The 21,925-nt window shown below is 40.1% G+C and overlaps 1 protein-coding gene across 7 annotated transcripts in view; it reads left to right on the top strand.

The window, feature by feature from the left end:
- The first annotated feature begins 1,789 nt into the window (after positions 1-1,789).
- SMIM28 (small integral membrane protein 28) overlaps positions 1,790-21,925 on the top strand; it is a 44,404-nt gene continuing 24,268 nt past the window's right edge. For 3 of the 7 annotated variants that reach the window (XR_012632852.1, XR_012632853.1, XR_012632854.1), the window contains exons 1-3: positions 1,790-2,208; positions 8,654-9,379; positions 17,262-17,421. Coding sequence is in view for 1 of the 7 variants with exons in the window: in XM_074896429.1 (XP_074752530.1) it covers positions 2,035-2,208; positions 8,654-9,052 (573 nt within the window). In the remaining 6 variants the exon portion in view is untranslated. Of the gene's footprint in view, positions 2,209-8,653; positions 9,940-11,613; positions 11,701-14,188; positions 14,789-17,261; positions 17,422-21,925 lie in introns of those variants that run through there. The other 4 variants (XR_012632856.1, XR_012632857.1, XR_012632855.1 and 1 more) reach the window with 4 other exon arrangements.

The following is a 21,925-nucleotide window of genomic DNA, read 5'->3' on the forward strand; positions in this document are numbered from 1 at the left end:
TTGTAAATCAGGTCAGTGAGTCTTAAAAGTGTCCACCTTATTTTTTGGCTAAAATTCACCTAACTAGAATCCAAGGATGCCAAACAGGGTGTTTATACTGCAAGTAGACATAATTTTTCACTTCTCATTATCCATGACACAGTCCCAAAGCAAATTTACAGCAAGCTTTTAAAAATAGCATTAATAATCTTAGAAGCTGTATTAAGACCCTAATTAATATAGTATAGGAATGTTTCCTGCTTGCAAGTGAGATGATAGATTTAAGCTACACAGTCACAAGACTCCTTAAGAAATTTATTTCCTTAACACCAGTTTGGGAAAGATGGTTGTCATTCTTCCTTCCATACAAGGCGTCAAGTCATCAAGTCAGAATCTCTTGGTGTGACCTGTTAAGCCACAGTTAGGACCCGGTTTCTGATGCACAGCATATCTCCCATGGACTCTGGTTGCAGATGCAAGCAGTCACCACCTCTAAAAGTGCCTTCCAAGATGACAAGTGAGACACTGAGGAAAGGGGGTGTCTTCTCACAAGAGTGCAAAGGCTCTGATGAGGTGTATTTTTTAGATTCACGCAGGACCTCCTCAGCAGAATCAAGAGCAGGGTCTCGTTTCTGATAAATGATGCAGCTGCTTCAGCACCAAGACCAACACTTCATTCAATATTATTGCTCCCCATCCACAGCTCACCTGGCAACTTTGGTAGCAAGACGGGAGAGATTTATCAAACAATCATTTCCCCTCTTTCCCATAGCCCAGGTTCACCTGCAGGGTAAATCCCTCCTGCAAGCTGCAGCCGCAGGGATCACAGCCAGGCTTGGAACAGGCACTTTCAGAATCCTCTTGTTAGAAACATCAAGTGCTGGCGCTTCCGAGAGCCATTGTTGGGGCTGCAAGAGTTCAGCCTGCTGCCAATTAGGCCTGGAATTTTCTGGGAGCCATAAGCTCAAAGGAAGAGTTGACAAAAGGAAGTCTAAGCAAGAAATAAGAGATTACAATTCTGACCCCAATGTTTTATCATCAGTCCTGAACACAACTTCTACTTAAACAAAAAAAAAAATGTCTTTCTCATGCCTTGAGAAACCATACAAAATACACCACAGTTGAACAGGATATTGTTACCAATAGCATCTCCCTCTGCTCAGACTAAGGCAGAAAAAGACACCTCCAACTTTTCAGTAAGAGTTAAACCTTGATTCAACTTTCAACTTAAATATTTCTCCCTTCTGAGGTTAATACACATCAGTGAAATATTTTCTTTTGCTGGATAAACTGCACAAAGGCTTCTCTCTGGAAACAATTGCCATTTAACAAAGTATATCCTAGAAAGTTGTAAACGAGTCCTCATTTAACTGAACTGGTAACTCATTATTAGTGAAAGCAATCATATACTCTCAGTGACCAAAGCTTTCCTGGCAGACCTCTCTCTGGATTTATCATTAACATCTACATCCTAACGCTGCTAAATAATTCAGCACAGCATTTAGCCTTGTGTCCTTGCCTCTCTACCCAGAAATCGCTCTTACTATTTACTGTATGTTCCAGCAACAGGGAGGAAAAACCTGTCTGGATCACAGTTCCTCCTTGCGTTGCGTAACTGAGGGGGAATCTTCACTCTCGACATAGAAGTGTGGGTTTTATTTATTTTATTTTGTTGGAAAAAGTGTTTATTAGATACCTAAATATAGAGTGTTATTTATCCATACGGAGTGATGACCATGTGGGATCAGATTCACATGCAAATTCCCCTTTTAATAATCCTAATGCAGGGAGTGCTCCAATCAGAGCGCTGTCAGCCCAGCTCCGGATACCTGATGCCAGCTTTGCTGGTAATGTAGGCCACCGAAGCAAATCCAGAGAGATTGAGTTGGAAGTGGAGAGAGGCTCTGAGATCTATTTGCTTGGCTTCCTGACGACGGAGGTGTGTGTGTGCGTGTGTGTAACTTCTTTTTTTTCTTTTCCACTGTAAACGGGATATCATTTAAGAGGGATCATTAGCTGAGAGCAGCCCAGCTGGGTCAAGGCTGGGAGGCGGGGATGCAGTTGCAAGCAGCGAAGCAAGGTGGAGGCACGAAGACAGAAGACCAGGTTAATGAAAGCATGAGGTGGCTCTCGGGCAGCAGCTGGAGAAAATTTGGACACGCTGACAGGGGAAACTATGACTGGCTAAATAGTGAACCAGGTGGGCCGCTTCTGGAAACAGAGCTTCAGGTCTGTACCCCTCTGCTCCTCTCTGTGGCGTGTCCTTTGACTTTGCATGTGTCTATGTCTGTATAATGCCTCAGTGTATAGCACAGAGTAAATACCTGGGTACTGAAACATATCAAAGCAGTACTGCTCAATTACGTAGGAGTCAGACCGTTTATTTACCGCTGTTTTAAACACATTTGTGGGGAAAGAAAAACATTAGATAGGAAAAAAAAAAAAATCTTTCTGGAGCAGCAGGTAAAGAAGTTTAATTATTTCTTTTAAGCATAATACATTCTGCTATTCTTTGATTTCCTTTATTTTAAATGCATGTTTATTTTTTGGATCTGGTCCCACGAAGCCTTTCTGCAGATGTTAAGAGTCACTAGCAGTCAGCAATGAACTCTTGTTCCCTAAGCTGCACGCTGATTACTTCTGTGAGGGAGGATCACATGCAGGCAAGTGGGGGGAGGGAAGTAGCCCTCAAAAGATGAAAACACAGACTGCCTTTCTGGCTTTGTCTGGGAGACAGCAAAAGGGTCTCTCTGATCAGAAATAATAATTTAAGGAGCACATATATCACCAGTAAACGTCTGAGTCAAGTAGTGTTTGCAAATGAACTGTCCATGCTACTTAGCTATCAAGTATATTGTGGTAAAATAGAAGGGGGTAGGAGTGAGGGGGAAAAACAGGGGAAAAAGTAGTTTTCAAATGCTTCTGCAATTTTAACAAAGTCTACCTCATCAGTAACACTGCCAGAGTTAGAATGACAATGGCAATGTCTTCACACCTTCACACTGGTTTTGTCCAACAGTGAGAAACAAACAGCATCACCAGAGTCACATTCTAACAACTACTTGAAAATTCATTATAAAGCTAAGTGCACTTAAAAATTATGTGTCATAATTAATGTATACAAAAACCACATCAAAATGTTTTTCTATTTGTCAGAGTTATATGGTTTTGCTCTTTACAAGCAACAATGAATCAGTTCTAAGAAGTAGGATGGAGCTTAGAAAAGCACCTATGCATGGACCACAGCCTAATGACTTCAAAGCAGACTTTGTTCCAAATCCACTTAAAACATTTCAGAAGTATCGGTTTCCTGATTCAGCTTCAAAAGATATTAGTATAAATATAGTCTATATTAATAAAAATAATTTTAATAAAGTTCTAAGTACCCTAGGAAATCATTAACAGCATAAGAAATCCTAGCAGTAATCAAACAATCACTTCAGCGGGAATTTAAGCCAGCCAAATAAACTTTCATTTTTCTATCCTTACACAAAAGCTTCTTTCAAACTCACGTTTGGCCTTATTAGATTATTCCCTTCAAAGCCAGGTACTAGGCTTCCTTCATCCAGACAAAGAGTTCAATTCTAAACCCATTCCATTACTCGTTGTGCGACACAAGTGGGCTGCACTTTATTGCTTTACCACAGGCACGAGTAAAAGCTCATCTAAACCAATATGGGTCACGTAATCTGTAAGCTGGCAACCATACATGCTCAGCATGTTAAAAAAACGTAGGCAGACAGAATACTAATGAAAGGCTTTACTACTAGTCTGTGCTCAGTGTTTTGGAAAACTGACCCTCTATTTCAGTCCCTACAAAGATATAAACACAAGGAAGAGAATAAATATAAGCCTACAATGGCCAAATCAACCTACTAAAAATCAGTTCTGGGAAAACAGAGAACTTTTTTTATCCCCATGCCCTTTTCTGCCTGAGTCTTCATAAAGAATATTTTCCCTATATTTATGTGTCTAACTTTTGTCATGCTGGAAGTCAGAGCCTTATTTTTGTTAGTTACTGATGTGACAGTAGCTGCTTGTGATAACACAGACAGAGCACACACTGACCCCTTACACTTTGCTTACCCTTTCAGTTACTGAAGATTGTTTCATTTGTAGATTATTTTGTTTTCCAGTTCTAGCAGCTATTTCTGATACCTATACATACTGGTTGCTTTTCTAGTTTTAGAGCTTCAGTTTTAGAAGTTAGTTTTAGTTTAGCACTTTAGTTTTAGTTTGGAACTTCAGAGCAAATGTTTATTTTTTTTCTAAGTGACCTTTGTTTCATTTTATTAAAATTATTTATATTTCTATTCTCTATAATTTTTTAATGGCTATAAGTTTTTCCAAGTCTTTATGTCAAGATTTTTACAACATTCTTCAGTAGCCCCTTAGCCATTCGTCCCAGAAGTGGACACAAAACCACAACAGAAAAACAGGGACTAATACTGCTCAATTATCTCCCAATACATTTGATACATATATGGGTATACCTAAAGGAAGTTAATCAGCCTTTGGAACTCCATCTCAATGTAAAATCAGTCCATGTAAAATGTTTGGCAGGAGACAGTATCAAAACGGACATGCAACTCTCTGATTTAAGCTTCAGGTTCTGAGCATCGGTGGGGCAGTATTAACTTGTTAAAAACAGTTTCAACTTGAATAATACTAAGTAGCCTACAGATTATTTCACCCAAACAGGAAAGCTAAGGCTGAATGTTAAACTGTGTTTAAAAACTATGGACAGTTTTAAACACACTGAGGAAAACTGGTCCTTAATGTCACCTCTTAGTATCCAGAAAAACATTACCCAATCCTTAATCCTACCAGCTTCACATGCTGTTACTGTGCAGATAGTAGTAAGACATACTCACTGTTCTTCCACAACTGCACAGGACATGGAATTCACTTCATTACCAGCCATTGAATCTGCTACTCTCCCCATGTTTCTCAGCATACAGCTCAGGGTCTTATTTACTGCATCTTCTTCAAACAACAAATTTCTTATATCTTGTTTTGTACACATTACTGAATAGATAGATAGTCACCAGGCACTTGGTTAGTTATTTTGAATAGAATAAGATAGAAGAGGAGTAGTTCAGTTGGAAGGGACCTACAGTGATCATCTGGTACAACTGCCCAACCACTTCAGACAGTACAAGGGCATATGAACTGTTCCATGATTTCCTATGTCAATTTTGCCCAGATCCCTTAGTGTAATAAAGTACTCACAGGCTCAGGGCACCACCCTTTCACCTTCAGGGACAGCAATACAGATGGAGCATCTCTGCAGACCAGACCCAGGGATCTCAACCCAGGCACTCAAAGTGAGATGTAACTAATGAATAACCCACAACAAGCACTTCAGCTGAACTGTTTTACCCCACCTAGAGCACTCTGTAACAGAGAGAGGAACACAGCTCCCCAGGAGAGCATTCACTATCCCAAACTAGCAGTCAGTCCTCTCTCTTCCCCAGTTCCCTGACTCAGTCACTACATACACTACATATCCTGCAACGCATTACCCTAGGTACCGTGGTCTTCTTCCCTAAGCAACCTAGCTTAGGGTAGACACTTTGTACACAATAATGTAATAAAAAATTACATGAGTTGTGGATCAAATTAAGGATTCGCAGATTTCCAAAACACTGGCTTTTATTGAGTCTCGAGGGCTTGAATTTGCAACTTTAGAAGTAGTGCTATAGGTTACTGTTACTCGTGGATGGCTTATAAACAGAGTCTGCAGCCCAGTAACCACACTGACATCCAAATGAATCTAGGTTGTCCTTTCATATCTACTTCACAGACTGTGGCCATCTGAGCTAGATCATACTACAAATACTTTCTCTTCTTCTGTTTTCTTACCATTAGATGCAAATTGACCCCTCCAACAATTATATATTTTACATATTTCTGTTGATGTGTATTTCTTTGCAAGGCCCAAGACTGCTGTGTTCCAGGTAAGGCATTGGGACAAAGTATTTCCTTGAGACCATTTGTTAATCCCTTCCATCAAGCTTCACATTTCCTTCCCCTGCATCCCACTTTGTCACTAGCCCTTTCCTTTTTCTTCTTCTGCAAAGAAAACAGGACTGGTGCAGTGAGAGAGGAGCCCCACCATGTGTTTCTCAGACTTCTCTCCTCAGACCTACCCAATCCTACTGCCTTCGCTCTCAGTTCCCTTTCGGCTTTCCTCCCCACAGCTTTGCATCTTGTGCATCCTCCTCACAAGCCAAGGCTCTCCATCCACACTGCTGCACAGTTCTGGTCCATACCCTCCTCCACTCTGCCCTCCCCTGACAAGTCCACAGCTCCTCACGTCAGGAGCATCAGTTCTCATCCTGCACTTCACCCCCACATCCAAACCCGCCAGAGCCTCCCCTGTCTCCTCGCCATCCTGTGGACTCTGAAATCCAGTCCTTGTATGAGGCCTTGTCTTATAACAGGACACGTGAGGCAACCGTAACACTAGCCTGTGCTTCCACCAGCACACGAAGGACACATTGCCCTTGGCCATTATTTAAAACAAAAATATCCTTTCAGTTAATGTTATAGGGAAGTTGCATGGAGTTTAAAAGTAAGAGAATTGGGGTTTTACATACCTTTCATTAGTCTCACATAGGAAACACTGGCAATCTCACCCTCCATCCTCACAAACAACCACAATAGTGTACAACTCACAGATCCTAAGGGCAACACTTAACCTGACTGAAAGCCTGGTCCCTACAAATTAAACCCAAAACTTACACTAGGATCTTGAAAACATGCTCTTCACTAATCATGAATAATGCTGTCAAGTATAAGATCAGCTGTTCTAAATATTTATTCTAAGAGTATCAGAGTATCAGTAACATAACAGTATTGGTGAGTCTCAATATACATAGTGCACAAACATAATACTGAACGCTTTTTCTCATTTTCCTGTGAAATGTTGTATGTACCTCACAAGACACACTTTAAAAGTGTTTAAAAACTTTATTTTTTTAAAAAGAGGGGATTTTAAAAAAAATTTAATGTCTGCATTAGAAAAATAGCTGAACGGTCTTTTCCAGCTCGGCTGTTTCCTGTAGCTCATTTAATGGTCAGGTAAGACAACAGCTTGTACTGCCAAAACCTCATTAATAAGAAATGATCAGTAAATATGAAATAGTTGTTTAGTATGCATTTTTGTGGTAAAAGACAGCTGGGGGAAAAAAAAAAAAAAAAGGCTTAATAGCTAATCCACAAAGGTTTCAATGTATTTTAAAATGACTTTAATGTGTTTGGCTTCAGACCCAGAATACCTCAGGAAAAAAAGCAGCAATCTCCCCTACACTTTTGTTAAAAGTCAAAACCCGTTTACTTTCTTAGGCATGGCCATGTATATAATAGGAAAACAAAGTGGAGAGGTAACAAACACCTGGTAGATAAACAGCTGAACATCAGTTATAGTGTGATTTTTGTAGTGACCGTGATTCTTGCAAGAATAAGCAGAGAAACTTTTCATAGACTAAGAAGGGGGTACTGGAGTCACTGGCCCTTTTCACAAAGCCATTGCTGCAAACAGCCTGTTTGCATCACTGCTTCCAAATGCTTTGAGGAAAGAACTATTCAGGTTCTCCTAGCTTGAAAAGCTGTCTTCATTCAAAATAAAGGAAAGCTAATCCATTGACCTGTTTACTCTCACCATAAAAATGTGAAAAATCCATCTGATTACAGTCTTCAAATACTTACAAAGGGAAAGAGTTGATAATAAACAACATTTTAGAGTTTGGGTTTCCCTCCCTCTCTAGACTACACTCTGAATGAAATCCATTTATTAGAAGCTAGAGTTAGGTAGAGTGAGACTGGAAATAAGATACATTAAATTTTAAAAGTGAAGCTAATATAACAGAAGAGTGCAAGTGTTTGGGGATTTTTTTTAAATAGCTTATAATTCTACAGCACAATTCAAAATCTGTGGGACAGAGGTCTTCTGTGCTACATTTTGCAGGAGATAAAGCTGACACAGCAGTCACAGCTACTATTACTCTTACACCAGAAATTATTTTTCTAGTTCTAAACAGAAAAATGATTCTTGGATAGCTGACAGAACAAGCTCAAGAAACAGCCCTAGTCCAGGCTGCCCTGACACGCTGCATTTTAATTGGGGCTGGCCTATAAGGTTAGAGCAGACCAAAGAACAGGTATTGTGGGTAGTGGGCCCTGATGAAAGGGATAGCTGTCGTAATATTTGTTCTTTAAAGTAAATGGTAGAGTTTGAAACAACTCTAGGTGATGGATCACCAGCCCTATTGCTCTGCAATTTGGTGTTCTACCAAGTTTTAAAAGCTTGACCAATCTCCTGCAAAGAGGACTGGTCCAAGTGTAACAAAATCTCATACCAAAAGACATACAGTACCAGGTTATTGGTTTTTTCCCCCATTAGAGACAGGGTTTCCTAGAAAGCCACACTCACTGCAACTTCTCCATTTCTTTTGTCTCTAGTCGTTACTAGTTTTAGTGGACCAGCAAATAGAATTTGACAATTCATGAGCCTGTGAAACCTATCGCTTCAACACCACCAATGCAGGCAAAAAGTAATTTGGAAAAACAACCAATACATCATGAGGCAGGGGATTGAGAATGTATTTTTTTCTCTCCAATTAAGAAGTCTCCAGGAATCCAACACACTACCTATTTGCTTTGATTACAGAGCAGACAGCAGACAAGTTCAACCAAAGACGACATAGAACCATTTCTGTGCATCATATTGCCTGCCACCATGATGCTCTTCCTGGCATTCCTGCTGCTCTTCCTGTACCGCCGTTGCCAGCGCCCTGCTCCACAGGGACAAGTCTTCAGCATCGACCTCCCTGAGGCCCTGCCCGAGCATGATGTGTCCAATTTCCTTTCTGTGCTGCCCTGGAACAGTGAGCAGAGTTTTCAGTACTCCACTCTGCTCCCCGATGCCACGTTCCTCACTGTGTGTTTGCCTCCATCCTATGAGGAGGCCACCATGAAGACTTCCATGGACGAGGCTCACATTGAGCTCTCTCCAGATCCAGTGCCTCCTTACGAAGAGAGCACGCTGCAATCCAACAGCACCAAATGAACTTCCTATGGAAGCACTTTAGCTGAAGCATGCAGCCCCTCGAGGCACAAACGTGGAACTGCTATGGCCTTTAATATTAGTGACAAGATTCCAAATGAGGCTCCAAACCAATGAGTTAATGAAGGAAGAAACTTGGAGTAACAGGGGACAAGTGTCTTTATCCTGGGATTCTCTACCTTCCGCTTGTGGCAAGCATACACACAGAGTGTAGCACCAAACCTGTCCCAGACTGGTAACACGGGTATTCCAGTTAACAAAGCGCGTCATGCAAGGATTAAACTCAAGGACGGGTAGGAATCTGTCCCTCTGCAATCCCTCAGCGACAAGGTAATATAAATTATGTTATAGATTCACCACTCACAAAAAGGGCTTTTAGTGCACACCTATTCCAGTTTAGCTTTTTCTTTTTCATGTGTTTATTTTTAATTGAGTTTCTGACAAGCCAATTCAATCCATCTATGTGTGTTAACATCACATCATTCTGCAGTGCTCTGGAATGATCACAACAGCTTTCAGGAAAGTAAATAAATATATAAACTCTACAAAATTTCCAGTAACTGTCCCCAAAGGTTCAAACATGCACTGTGGATGTTTGTCTTATCACAGTTGAAAATGAGGACAACCAGAGAAGACCTGATCATTCTGAGTGAGGAAGACTCCAGCAGCACCACACACGAGCATACTCATACTCTTGCTGCAAGTTATTTGCCAAGGTCTGCAAGGTCCTGATGTTCCAAGCTACTAGCTTGACTTATTTTCCAATTTACAAGTCTACAACAATAGAACTCTGTGATCTATTTGGTGCAGCGTGTAAAAGAGTTGGGAAAAAAAAATAAAATCAAATGCACAAAATAAATCTGGTGTGTATTTCAAAACAGAATTATACTCCCTTCCCCTTCAACACTAGGGCAAAGGAAATCTCATTAAAGTGCATTGGTGGCAGTGGTTCAGGTTCAAGAGGGCTTGCACATACGTATTTTCATACAATGATGTATGCTGTCTTTAATTCTTTCTTACAAGATAGCTTTTTCACTCTGTTGATAGATGCTTTTGTAATGGAAGGTGGCTACTACGGATCCTGACAGCTTCAAAAGTGATGACATTTTCTTCCTTGCAGGTGTCAGCTATTCCATGACATTACATTTTTCTGTGGCTTGCCAACATAACAACTACTATATATTATTGCATGCAGTCTTGGTCTGACTCCTAAACCCAAAGGCTGTCCTGACTTGCACATTGTGATTCCAGCAACTGTCATTAAGTGTCAATATCAGCCAGTCCTACTTCGTGAACATACCACATTCCATTAAAAAAAAAAAAACAAAACACAAACCCCAAACCAATAATGGAAGAAGAAATTCTGTTCAGCAGAAGAAAGGCCACTTTTGAGCTGCAGGTAGTTAAATTTCATGTTATGTGAACAAGAGCACAAATCACATCACCACAGTAACCAAGTAGTCGAGGACAAAACTGATGATCCCACTCATACAGTTCCCTTAAACAAGAAAAAAATAATGCCTTTTGCAATCCAGACATGGGATTATTTTCCTGAACTACACTTCTGAGATGGTTAACTTTTCTAACATTCCCTTTTTGTCACCAAACTGTAGTAACAGCAGCAGCAAATGTTTTGAAAAAAATCCAAATTCAACCATTTTTCTTTTCAGACCATATCTGGTATTAGCTAACGCATTTGAAAACAACTGTGTTTTTACCGTCTCCTTGCATTTTGTTTACCTCCTTAATATTTGGTATATGCAGTTGTTGACAGCTACAAAGAAAGCTGGAAAAATACAAGAGCTTCAAACTACTCATGCTACCTAATCAGAGAGGTACAAAGGTTTGAGGTTCAAAGATAAATTATTTCTGCCTCTGGTGTCTGTATATTCCACTAACTTCAGCAGAACTGTACAGGTATGCTTGAAAACTCAGCTGTCATTATACTGAATTGATTATATTTTGCCTTAGAAGATCTGCTGTCTTCTGAAATGAGTTACACTGCTCTTCAGCACAATTTCTTGTTTACCCTTACCAGAGTAGCACCTGAAACCCAACCCCTGGGGTCATAATTCTGAACTGCTTTCCAATTACCTTAGTTACAATTAAGATGATTTCTTTACTGATACCGCTTGTGACCAAGACTGATATACTTCTAGAACTAGTCAAGAACTGCTATTTGTCTCCAAGGATGCTGAGAGTGATTGTCTCTCACATAATATTTAACAGATAACTCTCAAATCCTGCCTTAGACAAATAGTTTCTGTTTATGTTACTAGAGAAAGTCCAGTAAAACAAAAAGAGAATGTTTCTCATGCAAACATACTGAAATTAATCTCCATTGCCTCGAAGCTACCTCTGATCGCATCAGCCTGTGGTGACACCCATGTCAGTAACCACAGTGTTTACTGGTATTAGTGCTGCTGGTTGTGGAGCAGCTATCAGGTCCTTGGGGCAAACACCTCCTGCACCCAAGAGGAGAGCTCACCATCTTAAAGGAACTCATGTCTGGCAGTACAACAGTCATAAGTGTAGAGGAAAAATCTTTAATTTTCTCTTCTCAGATCTGCTAATCTGAAAGGTCAAGCTTTAGAGCACATCATCTAAAAGAAAGATGTTGGAATTGAGGCTGTAGACAAGAAGACTGAGGAGAGACATTAAATTTTCAAATACATAAAAGGTAACTGCAAACTAAGTCAAATAAACCTATTTCATGTCTGCAGCAATCTGAACTGGTACTAGGGATTTTGAAGTGCAGCAAGATTAAGTCAGAAAATAGATTTCTAAAAGTACAGTGAAGCATTGGCAGCTGGACACAGTAAGAAGTCAGAAAAACATCTGTCAGGAGTGATGAAGGATCCTAGTTGAAGCAAGGAATGGATTAGATGTCTTCTCTGGATCCTTTCCTGTTCTGATGCCCTAAAAGATATTATCAAAGTAATTTTTGTTCATAATTTCCAAGTTTTGTATGAAATCAGATGTTTGTTTCTTTGAAAAACTGATACTATGAAATTTCATGTGCATTCAGACTGTAACCCTGGTATAACCACAAGGTCCTTTTACACATTCTTCTTTTTGTTAAAATCTGATTAAGATTGGGATTTATTAAGTATTAATGTTTGCTAATTCACATGCAAAGTCTTACAAGTTGTGAATACACTGTGATGTGAAGGGTAACTGTATTTCAGTTTTCCATTAAGAAAACACTAACAACCATGATGAGATAAATTACCCTTTGTTTATACTTAGGAGGAAACTATGGACCAATACAACCCCCCTCTTATTAAGGAAGCCTTCAGAGGCTTAAAGTGGAATCTCTGTGCTTGTCCTCTCTGTAAGAGCTGCCAGAGTCCCTTACTGACACGGGTCCATTACTCTGTAGACTAAGATACACATACATCTCATACACGTGCAAGTTTTTTGCCCAAAAGACATTTAAAGAAAAACAACACAGGTGGTTTATACAAAATGGTTCTACTAAATATCCATGGAAAGTATGCAGTACATATCTCCAGTAATAATACAGTGGTTTAATATTAGTAGAATATCCTGTCTCTCTTCTTTTACCTGAAGGAAGAAAAGATGACACAGCTCTTTGCAACCACAGTAGGGTCTCAGAAAGCTAACATCTTGGGAAAAAAATTATTCATGCTTGTAAACGGATTAAACATCTGACACCTAATCTTTGCTGTGTTGAAAACTAACTTGTGACTCACTGGTTTGTACTTGCCAATGATAAAATGTGTTTTCAAAACCAGGATGGTCACTGCTTGGTCTTATGAAGTAACCAGCTTCCACCTTTGTTCTAGGAAAGGAAGAACAAGCATTTCAGTGCACGCCTTTCACTGAAGAGAGATGCTCATTTGTAACAAATATCTTGACTAGAAATTTAGATCTTAGCTTCACTGAAGTGGAATAATGTCTTTACGATAGTTCAGTAATACCACAGTGGCCAAGAATGAACTGTCCCCAAAATAAAACTTTTGGCTTAATCTTTGCTTACAAGGATTTTACTTGGGTCCCTGTGCCAGCAAAGCCTCCAAGTGCAGACACACAACTACTTTTGTCAGTACAAACTCCACTAGTGTGAACTATATATGCTCCAATAGTAAAACAACTTTTACAAATATAAGTTTTATCATATGGGAAGTTGAGTCAGTTGTATTATACGGGCTCAGAGTTTTTGTTTTGTTTTTCTTTTACAAACATCTAAGAAGGAAAATTGCACAAAAACACCAAATAGGAATGAGCTGAATGCTTATGGCAAATAAATTATTCACTGACTCCTCTCTCAAAAACTGTCCATAAGTGAAAAAGGCATTTTTTAATTACAGATTTTATTAATTTTCATCTAATTATTAGTAAATAATCATGTTATGTCATGACTTCTATTACACAGTAGTTCTTTTCATCGTTTGGATATCCATGCCTCCTGCAGAACTGGAAAGGCATGTGAGTGTGGAGCTTAAGGGAGGTTATAAGTTATAAGCACATCATACTGCTCTGAAAGGCATAGCTAGTAATGGTACAGCTAATAGATCAATGCCACAGAAGCACAGATGTCAGTGAAGACAGCAAAAACTCATTGAAAACTCTTGTTAAAAAATCTTGTATACTTGACTAGGCTGACAGTGTAAATGTACATTTGCACTTTCACAAGCTTTCCGTTAAGAATTTAAGTTAAAAAAATAAAAAATCCCCATGTCTTTCATGTTTGTTGAGGGTGTGAAAGAATCAAACTCATCTATGACTTTGGATCCATCAGTAGTTTTACTTCTGACCATTGACAAAAATGTCATGTCTAAGAAATTTTATTGTCATAAAGTAAGCATAAGGAAGAAGCAGCAATCAAGACTTTAGTACTCAGAATTTCAAACAATTCATGCCATTAATATCATGTTATTTTCTGTAGCTCCTTCCATATTCATTAGTTGCTACAAAGTCAGGATGTGGGGTTTTTTTTTCTTGAATGTTTATCTTACAACTTTTCAGACATTTCCATCTGTGGCAAAATAAATACTTCGAAGCAGAAAATCATGTACAGCAATCCTTTCCAATCATGTCAAGCCCTTTCATAAGATTCAAGGTCTCACTTTTATTTTGTATGGTGTTTTAGTTTTTTGGGGTTTTTCTTTCTAGGTTCAAACCAAGAGAACTGAGTGTATGGTTTTTACTTCTTTGAGGCCAAATGATCTGAACTCCGTTAGTGGACTTCCCTGCACAGAGTGCAAGAAGTGGAGCCATATTCTTCCTGCCCTACTCCATCGAGAACACTAAAAAGAAAGGAATATGCAAAAGAATGCAAATCACAATGAAAAAATAAGAAGAGAACATGCCCATCCAGAGATAAGCCTTTTACAATCTTGCTTTCCCCTCCCTTACTTCCCATTCTTCACTCTCTCTCCTTTAGTTTAATTCTATTTTTATGCCAGCTCTACAAAAGGCAACACAGAAAGGGAAACTCTACAGACTGACCCATGACTGTAGCGAGGATAAGTATCAAGTGTTATGTTCTACTCATAATCTGGAATATCTGTTTTTCATTACAAAGTGCTTTGCATGAAACCAGTTTCCACTACAGATTAAACAGACAAATTCAAGCACATTTCAACAAGAACATTTCACTGCCTGTGTAGCCAACAACAAGCCAAATTATTTAAGCAGAGCCATTAAAAACTCAGTATGTGTTTCAGTTCTGTAGCATTTGTCCTTTCTCTTTTTCTTCCAGTTTGGAAAACATGCAGTTGACACCACTCAGATATTATTACGGCCTCAAGCTTCTTCAGAAAGACTGCACATCTATGTCTTAGACCATAAAAAAAAAAAAAAAAAAAAAAAAAAAAAAATCAACCTGAAGGGAATTAGCTTGCTTATAAACTCTTGTCTTCACTTAATACTCACCCCCTTTACTGGCATGTACAGTTTTCTTCTGCTAAGGATGCAGAACTTAAACATTTCTATAAATTACTCATTTCAAGTGTAATCCACATAGCAAGAAAATATTGTGGTCATCAGAAACAAGAAAATGCTGCTGTTGTATGTGATGGAAGGACAAAGGAAAAAATGCAGATCCGTTACTACAACGCTTACAGTGTTTAGCTCTAGCAGGAAGACCAAATCAAACAGAGAACATTAGTATGGAGACAGATGAAGCAAAGTCATTCCTGTCTAGAACAGTTCTGAGAGCTTCACAGTGGCTCTTTTTCAAAACATTACCAGAAATCATCAGCTGGAGAAGGAGCACAGCACTGCACAACCGACTAGCATGGTGCCCCTGACCCAAGACTTGTGAGACAGTCCTTATGCATTGACATCAATAGGCCACACTCCACCACGAGGTCCTGCACATCTGCCGTGATTCTCTGCTCCCCTTCAGCAGCCCCGGCCCCACCACGTACAACAGCAGCAAGTTAACACACTGGTAACATCTAGACCTGTGTGCCAGTGGTTACGATAGACTCTCTATAAGCCAGGCACTGAGTAATTTTATGCTTTGCAGGTCATCCTCTAAATCAGAGGGCTTATTTCCTAATCTGTACTTCTTTATCTATCTTACACATATTTTATTTTAAATATAACATCTAATAGAGATTTTAGAGATAACAGGCAAGGTATGCTGTAAGCATGAAGTATGCCTGGATACTGTATCCAAGAGCTCCACACGAACAACTTGTTCTCTTTAGCTAACATCACCTCAAAAAATTACCACCTCCTTCTAGACCTATGAAGTAATATAAATGTTTTGGCAACTATCTGGACTCCTTCCAAGCACCTGCCACCAACCAGCTAACCACACAGATGTAATTTACGATTTGATTTGTCCAGTTTTATCTACTACCAGTTTTACCTGGGACTGTTATGAAGTATTTACACCAAGTGTATTGATTTCCAATAAATAGAATTTTCTAACTTTGTTAGAAGATAAAGACTACTGCTAGAATGGCTTGTCTTTAGAGTCATTATACCCATTTTGAAAAGCTGAAAGCACTTTTCTGCAATAATGACAGCCTGCTTTCCTGGCACAAATTGTCCTGTGCTCATCTTCCAGATCCCAGAAGAGGAGAGCACCTTGCTGGCATGAGGTAACTTGCCATCATGTTTAACAGTGCAGACACTGAGATTAAATTCCCACTTTCCTGAAGACTCAGCCTGTTTGGGGAAATTGGACATCACCAGACCCAACAGCTACTCTGAAGGCGAGGCTGGATTTCATTGCTGTTGAGCCTTCGGGAATTTTCAGTTATTCCTTCACCCTTGTGCTCCCAATGTTATACCAGTCCTTTTTAAAAGTTGTATGACTTTGTTTAGTAATTTTCAGAAATTACTGTAGTAGGGCCCAACAACACTAACTAATCCAACTGATATTTTTCCAGTTAACACAGTCTTGAACCAAAAACTTCAACAAAATATATATGTTGCCTGTATCATTACAGAACCCCTGACAAGCCAGAGCCTGCTCAGAGGCAGAGCCTGCACCAAAAAAGCACTGCCTACACCAGAGGTTTAAATACACAATAGCTCACAAGCAGGAATTTTATTTGGGAGCAGCTGTACACCAGGGGAGAGCAAGGGGAATCGGGCTGGACAGGCCAGCATGGCAAGGGAGGTGCCGAGCAGAAGCAGTGGTGCCCAGCAGGCAAGGGGGGTGGGCACAGAAGCCAGGAGCAATGGCAAAAAGGTGGGAAGACATGTTCAAGATGGTGGTGTAGGTCTGGTAGCTGCTGTCTTCACATCTCCGTCCCCCTAATTAAGCTTCTTAATGCACTTTTTCAGTCCCCAATAGCCTCACTCCCACTTTGTGACAGCTGCAGCGAAGGATCCTTTCCTCCCATGTGTGCCCTGAGCAGCAGAGCAACAGCCGGCAGCTAAATAATGATGGGCACCTTGGGCTGATACATGATCAACTGCTCTTAACAGCACAAGGGCTTCCACTCCCTTTTAAATGCGGCTTCCAACACAGGATGTATTTTCCTGAGTGCTTCAATGTCCTGGAAATGAGAGCAAACTGTCAAAGCCACCCAGAAGCTCCAGGGCTGCCACACAGGAGCACTGGACCAAGCAGCAGGTTTGTCCAAAAACACAAGTGACAGTTCAATAGCACTATATTGAATTATTAAGTGGCTGATAAATCAGCATAGTTGTGAATATTAATACCAGACATTTTGCTCTGAGTAGACTAGCACTTACTAATTTTTGTCTCTGTTTCCCTCAGTAAGCGCTCCGCCCAGAGAGGACAGAGGGCCCCCGAGTCCCATCAGCATTTGCTCCCACGTTCCCTGCCCACATGCCTTCCTTGGGGCTGTCCATGACCAGCAAAGCATCCTTACAAGCTAACGGCATGAGGAGGTACAAGGCCTTACGGACAGCAAAAGGTGAGTAATGTATACATAGTAGGACAAGGACTGCTTTTCTCAACACCAAGTAGAGAGCTTGGACACCCCAACCATTTCCTAGAAAGGCTCACCAAGTACCTGCTGAATCCCAAAGTTTGCTGCACAGCCACAAGGATCAATCAGCACTGATTTTCATTTACTTTATTCACTAAACACAAAACTGCAACAGTCCAGAAGCAGATTTACAGGTTTAGCTTTAGAGAGGGCCAGGAGTCTATCTTGCAGAGTCTAGTAATCAGCAAAGAAAGGTAACACACCTATTGTTGTCCAATTTTAATCCACAGCCTCCATACAGGTCACCCTTAATCTAGTTGTTGGTTTAATCAAGGGCACAGAAGCTGGTGGGTAGCAGTAGTCCTCTCAGTAGTTAGCTTAAGGACAAGAACAGAAAGTGGTGACTTTAAAGCCATGCCCTGCTCTCCAGAAGAAGCATTTAACACAGCTCCTTCTAAATCTACTTTTCAATTTCTTCCTCTTGAAGGCCTTGAAGTATTACATCCTCTAGTTACAGTGCTTATACCACTCAGAAAGCTGTAACTTCAGGTTAAATGCAATTTATACTGAAGAACAAACATCAAAAGGACAATTCTTATGCTATTTAAAGCAACTTGAACATTTGATCCATGTTAAAACTACTTGATTACAACAATTTTGAGAGGATTTCTATGGCTGTTTTTCAGCCTGTCTTTCTTCAACTTTGTTGTAGTTCTCTGAACAACAAATTTTCCCTGACACGGTATTAGGAAAGCAATAACCCTTCCAACAGAAGGGATGACTTCTGTTCTGGGTCACAGTTAATAAACCAGCATCAAATATTATAATATAACTCAACACCCTACACTTAAAGATACCTGTAATAAACAGCACCTGATAAGCCACAGGAAAGCCAGGTTCAGCATTACAGATGTCTCCAATGCAACTGCCAGCTTCATTGAGCTTTTCAAAATTCAATCCAAAATGAACTTGTAATAAATTTCACCTGTGGCCTGCTTTTTTTCAGAGCAATCAAGGAGTTCCCAGAATTTAAAGGAACCCTTAAGCAATCATCATGCAGCCAAAATTTAATTTTCCTGGGTAATGTCCTGGTTTCAGCTAGGATAGAGCTAATTTTTTATTATTTTTTTTTTTTTTTCCCTTCTTAGTAGCTAGAATCGTGCTGTGTTTTGGATTCAGTATGGGATTTGGTATGAGAAGAATGTTGATAATGTACTGATGTTTTCAGTTGTTATTAAGAAATCAAAGATTTTTCAACTTCCTGTGTACTGCTAGTGCGCAGGTACACAAGAAACTGGGAGGGAGCAGAGCCAGAGCAATGGACCCAAACTGGCCAGTGAAATACTCTGTATCATAGACCATCATGCTCAGTATATAGAGGAGGATTGATTGGGAAGCTCACTCCTGCTTACAGGATTATGGTTTCAGGATTCTTTCTTCTCTGGGATTACTAGCCAGGAAGGGCTGTGCTTCAGTCAGCGGGTAGTGAGCAATCACATTATGCATTACTTGTTTGTATTTTCTATTATTGTATTTTATTTCAATTATTAAATGGTTTTATATCAACCTATGAGTCTCCTTACTCTTACCCCTCCAGTTTACTCCCCCATTCCCCCGGGGTCAAGGAGGGTGAGCAAGTGATTGCCGTGGTGTTTGTCTGCTGGCCGGGTTTAAACCAGGACAGGTAGCCTGGATATTCAGTTAGATGCTAGTGCTGCTCCTGACTTCCTTGAGAATTACTTAGCTGCTACCACCTGGCCCAGCCTTTCCAGTCTCTCAGGCAGCTGTGGTCTTTTCTTGTGTGTATCTGTGAGTAAATGTAACTCTTTCCAGAGAGGAGAAAACAATTGAGATGAATAAAAATCTCAAAGTGTTCTAGGGACATGAACACTTCTTTTTGTCAGGTCTATAAAGTGTTTGCCCCCCAGGGAGCTGCCCCAATTCCTAACAGGCTTGCTACAAAACAATGTTCAGGACCAGTAGTGATCCCTCAGGTATACTCCCTTTGGTCACAGTGCTAGGAGCCTACTACATAGCTGAGGAGAACATGTGTGCTGGATAGCGAGGTTTCCTCAGAAAACTAGTCTAAGGTAATGTGATTCTGTTGCATGGTATCTCAGAGTCCTTTCTTTTCCTCCTACTGGCTTTTCCACCCTGTTATAGCCTCTTTGTGAAATCTGTATGAAATTAGATAATTTCAAAACATAAAATTTCTGTCAGTTTCATGGAAACTAAAGTTTCAAGGAAAGTGACCACAGTAGCCAGCTCACTAAGGGAAAGAATGTAGTATTCATCTCTTGTAAGACACTAAGAAAATCCACATAGAAGAAAGACTCCATAAATGCAGTATGTTATTGCAGCATGCACTGTGCGATGCAGCAGAGAATCCAACCAGACATGAAGTTACTGAAAAACAGGCATTCGTCATTTGTTACCCACAGAACTATAGCAGAACAATGAAGTTATATTAGATTTATTTGTGGTATTACTGTCCTCTGTACAGAATTAAAGGAGCAAATGCAGCCTTTGAACGAGCCACCAAGATAGATGTTTTCTTGAACTCCATCCTCTTTAGCTGATTGATCTCCATGAGTTTCTTTGTGCCATTGAGCTGGTTTTACTTACCTGTTCTTCTGAAGGGATGAAAATGAAGATGGTGCCCTAGTGAGCCTGGTGCACATCCGCTTTTGTAGTCTCCCATTAATGCCATTGAGACACCGGAGTTATGGAATTAATTTGCTGGAATTGGATATCTTCGCTGAAGAAAGAGCAGAAATGGAGTGTGTCTGCCTGGTGTGGATTAATTTGTGTGGTGCTGCCAAATGGTTGTTTCCCTGTAATCCACAGGGAATCTCCAGAATAATAAAGTTAGTAAACTAGTTCCTACTTTCCTGTATTAGGGAACTGGGTTTTCCTCTTCACCAACTAAACCATGCACTGTCTAGAGCCAAAACCTGGTCTGAATTATCCTGTGATACAACAAAAGTCATTACCCTCTTACCACAGGCATTCACTGGGGTGATTCTTATGCACCCCCCCACATTTTTCTCTTTTTCTTACAAAAGCCACAATTTATGTAGATTATATCACATCAGATTATATATTACTTTCTATAATCACACATTTTCCCTACCTGGTTGTGTGAGTCAGAACAGGCGGGACACAGGAACAACCACAAAACCACAGATGAAATCAAAGGGTACATTTATTTTCATTACCTGGCCAGATGGGAGATCCCTGAAAAGTACCTGGGCAAAGACACAGCAGTGGGGACTCAGGCACCGCTGAGCTTGGTCCATGCTACAGGATTTACAAATCTGCTGTTTTCACCATACAATTAGTATGATATATGTATTTTTCTACACCCCAGCTGCAGGTGACTATAGAGTGTTTATAATCTCCTTGCCCATCTTCTGTTATTTTCCCACATTCAACCCCCTTGCTCAAGGGACCACTTCTGCTGGGGCTGGAAAAGCTGAAGGTGTCCAGTTGGGCTTGCAGGGTGTAGGGCAGGATAATTTACAGAGGTACATAATAAACACATACAGAAAGGGAATAAACATATTCCTACAATAATGCTTTGAATCAGGTGTCCCAACCATCCTGTCAGGGAATTAAATCACTTGGCCAGCCAGGCCAGACTGTTTCTTTTGGTGCATTAAGTCCTGGGGATGTTGAATGTTGTCCCCTACGCTGACTGATTCATTAGTTATGCTGAAGCAACCACATGATTTCATCATACCTTTATGGTGTCAGAGAAGGAGATAGTTCACCGCCAATTGATTTTGTAAAGTTCCTTGGCATACAGCCATTACCTACTCAGAAAAAAATAATGAGGAACATTAATATCAAAAGCACTTAGCATAGTATAATCCTGTAATACAGCCACTGCAGTTGGCACACCAATGAAACACGTCAAAAGATCTGCAGCTGTTAATCCTCCCTCAATACAAAAGACAGATGACTTAGTTACAGTAGAGACCAAGCAAATCCAAGTAAATTTACATGTTGATCTTGTGACAGTGTAACCAGGGCATGTGTTTTTAATACAAGACTACAAAGCATGATAAGCCAACCTGTGATATGGAAGGAAAACAGGAGTGTCATCTCCTTCCAGCAATACATGCACCATTGCTCCAGCTCCTTCAGATAATATTATTCAGGGTTTGATAACCTCTTGTAGGGTAATTGCCCACACAGATTGAAGAGCTATGGCTTGAGCTTTTTCAGATTGAACTTCAATTCGATGTTGTGTTCATGACATCAATAACACTGTTCCAATGTTATCTCCTCTAGGTAAGGCACAGGTATTCATTGAAAATGCCTGAAATACAGAAACTCAAGAATCCGATATCAACAGAGGATGTAAAATAAGAGGAGAAGTTGGGGTACAAAACCATATGGCAATCTCAAGGGTTATTATATGAATTTTCATGTCTAGAGTAATAGGTTGTGGTCCTACCATGCAATCTATTAGTGTAAACAATCC

The sequence above is a fragment of the Athene noctua genome, chromosome 1 (genome assembly GCF_965140245.1).
Source record: "Athene noctua chromosome 1, bAthNoc1.hap1.1, whole genome shotgun sequence".
Taxonomy (NCBI): domain Eukaryota; kingdom Metazoa; phylum Chordata; class Aves; order Strigiformes; family Strigidae; genus Athene; species Athene noctua.